This window comes from Lolium perenne, chromosome 1, assembly GCF_019359855.2.
Source record: "Lolium perenne isolate Kyuss_39 chromosome 1, Kyuss_2.0, whole genome shotgun sequence".
NCBI lineage: Eukaryota > Viridiplantae > Streptophyta > Magnoliopsida > Poales > Poaceae > Lolium > Lolium perenne.
In genome coordinates, this window is record NC_067244.2 from 219,373,820 (window position 1) to 219,382,660 (window position 8,841).

The 8,841-nt window shown below is 41.3% G+C and overlaps 1 protein-coding gene across 1 annotated transcript; it reads right to left on the minus strand.

The window, feature by feature from the left end:
• Window positions 1-4,722: 4,722 nt before the first annotated feature.
• On the minus strand, window positions 4,723-7,300 carry LOC127327350 (uncharacterized). The gene is made up of 6 exons (XM_051354127.2): window positions 6,802-7,300; window positions 6,002-6,705; window positions 5,894-5,906; window positions 5,493-5,846; window positions 5,348-5,420; window positions 4,723-5,250 (listed from the first exon to the last, which is right to left on the minus strand). Exons 1-6 carry the CDS (start codon window positions 7,291-7,293, stop codon window positions 4,730-4,732), a joined length of 2,157 nt encoding a protein of 718 aa, XP_051210087.2. The 5' UTR covers window positions 7,294-7,300; the 3' UTR covers window positions 4,723-4,729.
• Window positions 7,301-8,841: the final 1,541 nt, after the last annotated feature.

Consider the following 8,841-nt stretch of genomic DNA (forward strand, 5'->3'; position numbering starts at 1 on the left):
TTGAATGTTGCACCGGATTATAGGCAATCTTGATGGCACTTTCATTGTCACATAATAGAGGCACTTTGTCACAAATGACACTGTATTCCTTTAAAGTTTGCCTCATCCATAACAATTGAGTGCATCCACTTGCGGCGGCAACATATTCGGCTTCGGCGGTAGAGAGAGATATACAATTTTGCTTCTTAGAAGACCAACACACCAAGGACCTACCAAGGAATTGGCAAGCCCCGGAAGTTGATTTCCTATCATCCTTATCTCTCGCCGAATCCGCATGGGTGTATCCATTGAGAATAAAACTTGAGCCTTTAGGGTACCAAATGCCATATCTAGGGGTATCAACCAAATACCGAAAGATTCTTTTGAGAGCCCTCATGTGGCTCTCCTTAGGAGAAGCTTGATACCTTGCACACACACCAACACTCAACACTATGTCCGGTCTAGATGCACAAAGGTAAAGCAAGGATCCAATCATGGAGCGATATACCTTTTGATCCACCTCTTTACCATTGGGATCAAGTGCAAGATGACATTTGGTAACCATAGGAGTGGCCACACCCTTCATCTCGGTCATCTTGAACCTCTTGAGCATGTCTTGGAGATATTTTGCTTGATTGATGAAGGTCCCTTCTCTCAATTTCTTGATCTCAAAACCAAGAAAGAACTTCATCTCTCACATCATAGACATCTTGAACCTATCGGTCATAAGCTTTGAGAATTCATCATTGAAAGCTTTGTTAGTAGAGCCAAAGATAATATCATCAACATATAATTGGCAAATGAAAAGCTCCCCATTGACCCTCTTAGTAAAAAGAGTGGGATCGATTAGCCCAACATCAAATCCACGGTCTATCAACAATTCCTTAAGGTGCTCGTACCAAGCTCTAGGAGCTTGTTTGAGACCATAAAGTGCTTTATCAAGCTCATAGACATGGTTAGGAAAGTTGAGATCCTCAAACCCCTGGGGTTGCTTAACATAAACCTCTTCATGCAAAGGACCATTAAGAAATGCACTTTTCACATCCATTTGTTGTAACTTAAAGTTATGATGCGATGCATAAGCAAGAAGGATACGGATGGACTCAAGACGAGCAACGGGAGCATAAGTCTCTCCAAAGTCAATTCCTTCAACTTGAGAGAAACCTTGAGCCACCAATCTTGCCTTGTTCCTCACAACATTTCCAAACTCATCTTGCTTGTTCTTGAAAATCCATTTTGTGCCTATAACATTGCGGCACCCCTTTGGCTTCTCTACTAAGGTCCATACTTTGTTGGGCTTGAAGTTGTTGAGTTCATCGTGCATAGCTTCCAACCAATCCGAATCTTCAAGGGCTTCAAATACTTTCTTGGGTTCCACTAAGGAGATATAAGCATGATGATTGCTAAAGTTAGCCAATTGCCTTCTTGTGGTAACACTAGCCCTTAAATCACCAAGGACCTTGTCATGAGTGTGTTCACGAATTTCAAGGTTCCTTTCTCTTCTAGCTAGACGACGGGCCTCGATCTCCTCCTTGGTTCTTCTTGGCCTTGGAGGTATCACTTGATCAACTAGATCAATTGGGTCCCCGTCTTGACCTTCAACTTGAGCATCCTCAATTTCTTGAGAGTGCTCAACATCATGTGCTTTATCTTGGACATCATTTGGTGAGGAGCAAATATCAAATGGATACTCATCGGAGCCATCATGAATTCTTGGTTGATATTGTCCTTGATCTTGCACACAAGAGGGAGGGTCTTGTTCTTGTTCTTGGGTTGGTGCATCATTTGCTTCACTAGATGAGGTTTGTTGATGTTGAGAAGATGAGGGCCCCACCGTGGTAGAGCATAGTCCTCCCCGAGACTCCACACCGTGTCCCTCAATGGGGCGGAAAAATCCCACACCCATTCTTACTATGGCATCTTGAGGTATTTCATCACCTGCACATACATCAACTTGCCCCACTTGGGAGCCATCATTTTCTTCGAACTTCACACTACAAGATTCGATGATAATCCCGGAGGATACATCAAAGACTCTATAAGTGTGAGATTCGGCACCGTAACCAACAAATATACCCTCCAAAGCTTTAGGAGCAAATTTAGACAAACGAACTCCTTTGATTTTGTAGAAACACTTACACCCGAACACCTTGAAGTATGAGATATTAGGCTTGTTCCCGGTGAGTATTTCATATGGAGTCTTGTTCACGCCCTTGCGGAGATAGAGCCGGTTAGAGGAGTGGCAAGCGGTGGAGATGGCTTCGGCCCAAAAGTTATAGCGGGATTTATACTCCGCCATCATAGATCTTGCCATATCCATAAGAGTCCGGTTCTTCCTCTCCGCAACACCATTTTGTTGAGGGGTGTAAGCATCGGAATATTGATGTCAAATCCCCTCATAACTAAGAAAATCCTTGAGTGTATAGTTCTTGAACTCGGAGCCGTTGTCACTTCTTATTGCCATAATGAGGAGGTTGTGTTGGCGTTGCACCTCGGTAGCAAAGTCAATGAATATTTTTTGAGTCTCATCTTTCCTTTTGAGAAAGTAGACCCAAGTGTATCTTGAGTAGTCATCAACAATCACCAAGCAATGTTTCTTCGCACCAAGACGTGCATGAGTGGTAGGACCAAAGAGATCCACATGAAGGAGCTCCAAGATCCTCTTGGAAGAGATAATAGTCTTGCTTGGATGCGGAGAGTCATGCATTTTGCCTTCAACACACGCCCTACAAACACGATCTTTGGCAAAAGACACATTTTCCATTAGTCCCACAATATGGTTCCCCTTGTGAAGACTTTGCAAAGTTCTCATGTTGACATGGGCTAAGCGGCGATGCCACAACCAACCCACATCCGCCTTTCCGAATAGGCACATCGCACTTGTCGTGGTGTTCCCCGAAAAGTCCACCACATACAAGTTGTGTTCGCGATACCCGACGAAAGCGACTTTTAGAGTCTTGCTCCACAAGAGGACCACAATATCATTATCAATAAAGACGGCGAAACCCATCTTGCCAATGGGCGGAAACGGAAAGCAAATTGTAACCAAGGGTTTTGACAAGCATGCCATCTACAAGAGTAATGTTGTGAGCAACCACAACCTTGCCAAAACCCAATACCTCGGATGTAGAATTATCGCCAAAGGAGACGGTGATATGATTTATGTTGGGACTCAACTCCTTGACGAGGTTCTTGCCGCCGGTCATATGACTTGTACATCCACTATCAAGTACCCATTTTGACCCTCCGGCGGCATAGTCCTACATGAGATCAATTCTTGGATTTAGGTACCCAATTTTCAATGGGTCCTCTTTTTTAGCAACAAGGGTCTTTGGGACCCAAATAGACCAAGCAACATAACCATCATAAGGACCAACATATTTTGCATAGACATCACCATAATAATCTTTAAATAAAACATAGTGAGGGCTAGCAATTCCCGCATCATCATCATTAATGATGTTGGCCTTAGGGCTCGTTTGGTTGCAGGGGCAAATTAAACCAGGGAACTAATCCCCCAACAGGAATTTCCCTGGGCACCAGGGAACCCCCGCTTTCCCCTCCCGCTCGGGAACAGCAGCGATTGCTGTTTGGAGAGCAGAGCAAGGGAACGGACGGGAACAGTAGAGGAGATGCAAAATTCGAAAATAAATCCAAATTAGTGCATTTTCACAGGAAATACGAAAATTCAGGCATACAAATTAATACCGAAAATTCAAGGAATGCTCAGATTCTGAAATACACAAATAGCTAGCAATAACTAACATATTCAACCACGCCAACATAAGCAAACATCAATCTATACATCTCAAGGCAAATAAACATAAGTTTAAACAATCGGCACGACATCATACATTTAGAACATTCACTGTGTCTTGAATTAACACCATCACAAGGCACACAAACATAATTGTAAACATTCTAATCGTCATCGACACCATCACAGGACACACAATGAATAACAACAGATAGCCATTCTGCATGTTGAAATAGCTCCAGATACCTGCAGAGGGATCAAAGCATCTTGGTCAAATCAATTTGCATATCTCAGGAAAGCAAGATTACAGTTTTGAGAAGTGGTTATAAAATAGGAGTGTCCATTTGTGGTGGCATCTCACCTATTCGGTAGCTTACAAGGTAGCACAGGCTAATTCTTGAAATATTAAATATTGTACAGCGGCCTAAATATGGTACGGCAAAATCTTACATGGAAATCTCAAGTTGGCAGGAAAAGTCACATACACAAGTTAATAAGAAAATCTGAATAGTTGATAGTGCAAGATCAGTTTTCATACATGTCTGAATGTTGAATACTGGAACCCATACTCTAACCATATATCTGCAAGATATAAATTTATCGTTTAATCCTAGCATACAAATACTTACGAATTGTCACACAAGGTGGGCCATTAGTTTATTTCTACATACAAATACTTACTCGCACTAAAGACTCGTCCCTATCTAGGCCTACTATCTAACCTGGAGAGAATTGAGCTTCTTATTTATTGAATAACACTCTCATAACACTCTCCTAGCATAGAAGTGCCGTAGTTCATGTCTCTCTGTGCTAGCTAGTTTTTCACTAGACCTAAATTGTACAGTGGTTAATTTTTTTCCTTCAAATTGCATAGTCAATTAATCAGGTGGCAAGTTTAAAAGAAATAAACCACATGATTTCAGATCAAAACAACAACTAATGTGATCTCAATGTTCGCAACCAATCAGCGAAACAAGTTTTAGAATTCGCACCTTATGCTTTCTCCATCGCCGAGATTTCTTCTTTCAACCAAAAAGTCCGAAGGATTGGGTCCTTTGTATTGAGAAAAATCTCTCGATTGAGCTGGCATTTGAAAAGCCGCAGCACCTTTGACTTCTGTGCAATTGAAAGTTCCTCTTCATCTATTGTTTCTAGTGCCGCCACACAACTTGCAATGGTGAACTGGTCTTTTTGCTTTGGTTCCTTCATTTCCTCGACAAATGTCTGACTTTGTTGCTTTTTGAAGTCCACGTAGTCTTCAAGTACTTGAGCTATCTGACTCTGTTTCCTTTTCTTCTTCACAGGCTCATCTACTTTCTGTCCAGAGCTAGCACTTGTTGTCGGTTCAGCCTCTTGACCATGCATATTAGACGACTGACCAGCATCATGAGTGGTAGAGAAGGGATTTAACATTCCATGTTGATTTGTAGACGAGTCGGTGGGTGAAACAACATCACTTGTAAGGTCCACACTAGGAATTGATAGAAAGTTCAGATCTCCTGTAGCAATACTACCTGCTCCATTCAAACTAGTTAAGCACAAGATAAACTAGATAAACACATGATAAACTAGAAAGTAATTATATTTTATAGAGTGGCACAAGAAACTAACCTTCATAGAGTGAAGCCAGTATAGGGAACAACAAAAATGGCTTTCCTTCGTATCTCTTTACCCTTGGATAGTCCTATGAAAAAGCATGGTCAGCATCAATGTGTTGCATAAAACAAAAGCTGCATTGGAATGCAATTATTTTTACCTTCTTCAGTTTTTCCCAGATTATTGGCTCGGCAATTATCATACCCAGAGAATTATCCCAGCCTGTACCACTCTGTTTTCGAGCATCTCGAACAGCTTTGTAATTGGCTTTCATGTCCTTTTCTTTCTCCTGGATCTGCTGCTTTGTGAACTGAGCAGATGGAAACTTGAGATTGAATTTTGATACGATGCTCTTCCACCCTTCTGCTACCCAACCATTCTGACCTCTGTAGACTGGAACATTGTGCTCTACTAGTAGCTCAGCTAAACCTCTCTCATATGAATGGGACCAAGATGCTCTTGATGTTTCTTTTACCATAGCTACAATATTAAACCAACAAATGATACAACATAGTCAAATAGCACACAACTAATAACAATATGGTATTGTATAACACAAACATATAACACACAACTAACATCCAGAGGTTCAACAAGAGAATACAACCAAAGGTTCAACAATAGAAAATAAATTACACATCTGAATACAGCCAAATGATCATGTCCAACTAATTGTTATAATCAGCCCACATCTGAAGCGCAATCTGATCTCTAAGATCATTTCCATTGTTTAAGTCCGCTTGATGTTGGTGGTGGGCATCTTGGTGGTGAGCATCATCTCCCTCCGGAACGTCAACATACGTTTCTGGTGGAATAAGTGGTGGTTGGTGATCCAACCAGTCCTCATCTCCATTCTGACATCTAATGATGTTGTGGAATACAATACATGCAGCATGGATCCTAATTTGAGATTCGATTGGATAATGATTGCCCACTTTCAAAAGAGGAAAGCGCTTCTTCAAAACTCCGATGGCCCTTTCAATATAGTTTCGAAGAAGTGCATGTCGGTGGTTGAAGAGTTCTTCTTTGTTAGCATAACCAGTTTCATTACACCGACGCCTCCTAAATTCGCTGAGATGATACCGGACTCCTGGATACGGGGCAAGAAAAGAGGATGTGTTTCCATAACCACCATCTACAAGATAGAACTTTCCAGCAGGCACCTCAAACCCCTTGCTGATAGCAGAACGAAGAACTCCCGCATCTGATGCAGACCCTTCCCACCCGCATGAAATGAATGTGAAGTTCAGATCAAAGTCACAGGCGACCATCATGTTTTGAGAAAGGGTTCCTTTTCTATTCCTATATGGTGCGGCTATTTCTTCAGCAATAGTTATGGGGATATGTGTTCCATCGATTGCCCCAATGCAATTCTGCATATTAAAAAACAGAAAACGTGGTATTTTAGAAAATAGTTGTGGACAAGTCTGAAAAAGATTGATGAAGTAGATATATGTATAGTGGTTAACCTGAAAGTAAGGCCAGAACCGTGGGTTTGACATTATTTTTGGGTGAGGCTGGAGAGAAGTTGGAACCTTCACAAATCTCTGGACTAAAAGTGGAATCAAGTTGATAATTTCATTCAGCTTCCTATGGACTGTTTCAGCACTATGTTGAAACTTTTTTTGCAAATATTGATTGGTAGCATTGTGGGAGATCATATACATGAACATTCCCAACTGCTCATCAACATCTACTCTTGCTGTGCCTTCCAATAGACGCTCTCTCTTAAGATAATCCGAGACAGCTCTGAAAATTTCAGGCTCCATCCGGAATTCAACCTTAGACCAACTCTCATGTCCTTCTAATATTTCCTTAACCAGCTGAGCACCGGATAAAGAAGATGTGTGGACTGGACGCTTTTCCTCATAGAGAGAAGAGTATAGAGCAGGAAGCAAAACTAAGAAGAGTTCATCGTCATCTTCCTCTTCTTGCATCATGAACTTCCTAAATCTATCCATTCTAGAATTCATCACTAGCAAGTCGACTGCAATGTATAAAAGCATGTAATAAAGCATTACACAGTGTGTTAATTTTATTATATACGGTACACAATGTTAATATATATTGTTGGATCAAGTACTATGGTACTGAACAATATATATGTTGGATCGATTGAATTAATTTCAACTACATCAATGCATTTTTCAAAGAGGCCACAGTAGATGCTACACACATTATTTCAAGAATATAGCTAAGTGTGTTGACAAACGAACTGTAGCATGGCAATAATGGTTTGATGGATATTATTTCCAGAGAGGCCACAATAGATGCTACACACATTATTTCCAGAAAAATTCACAGGGGATGCTACATATATTACTGTATTTCCACAGAGCAAACCAGAAAATTTAATTTTTTGCATTACATGGCATCTTTTGCATTACCATGTAAAGAAACAGATGGATAACTGTGCATGTTAACTATGTGTTGACTAGTTTTGGCAGTACTAGTACCAAAAGGAAACCTGCAAAGTTACACACTGACAAGGTATCAACTTGTCAATGCCTATGGATTGTAGGCTAGGGTTTAGTTGGAAGTAGAGGGTAAGTAGATCTCGAAGGTTTCAGCCGAAAAGTACTCGACGATTATGAAAACTAAGGTTTGCAGACAATGATTCGATTCCCTCTTCGTCCCTCGGCTCCCCCTTTATATAGGAGGTGGAGCCGAGGGATTCGTGCTATACAAGTTACAGAGTCCGGGACGGTTTCTAACTCACCCCGCCATATTACAAATAACACTTCCTATTACAACTCTTAACTTTCCTTGATATATCTTGGGCTCCCGAATCTTCTTATTCTTCGGGTAGTGGGCCTTCAGTAAACCCCGGGTACTATCTTCGGCAGGCCCATTTGGGATGCCTATGTCAGTAGCCCCCGAGATTTTGCTTGAATCGTAGAATCAGGGAAAATCTCCACTGTTTATTTTTATTCGAAAGCTTTAACTTTTTTTATATTTCTTCACATAAGATTTCTATATTGTACAGGGATAATGGTAGTTGGGGCTAGTTCATCTGACGGATCAGGTACTAGTTAACTGCTCTAGTGGCAATCCGCAAAAACCTACTTCAAAATCACGTCCCTGGATATGATCTCGGGATACTGGTGTAAACTTCGACAGGTGCCGCTTAAGGTCTTACCATTCTGTCGAGTCCCAGTCAAATTTATCGGGTACCTAACGCGTCCGTTAGGATTTTTCTTCGTATCTGTTGATACGGATAAAGGTAGCAGAGCGCAGTCTTTGGCGATGCCACGCCCAGCAGAACGGATCTGGGGTCTTACCTTCGCAAATTTGCGGCATTCAGAAATTGATCGCAACTTCGGCGTTCTGAGAATATATTGTCGAGTGCTTTTCCGGCTGTTGGAATGGCACATTTTATCGAGTCAAATATGACTTATATTGCTCTCCCGATGGGAGTATATGTAGAGTTAACTATAACTCGAAATATACTCTCTTGCTTTTCTATTTTTCCTTTGTTAATTTCATCGGGCACGCGAACAGCGTTCCCG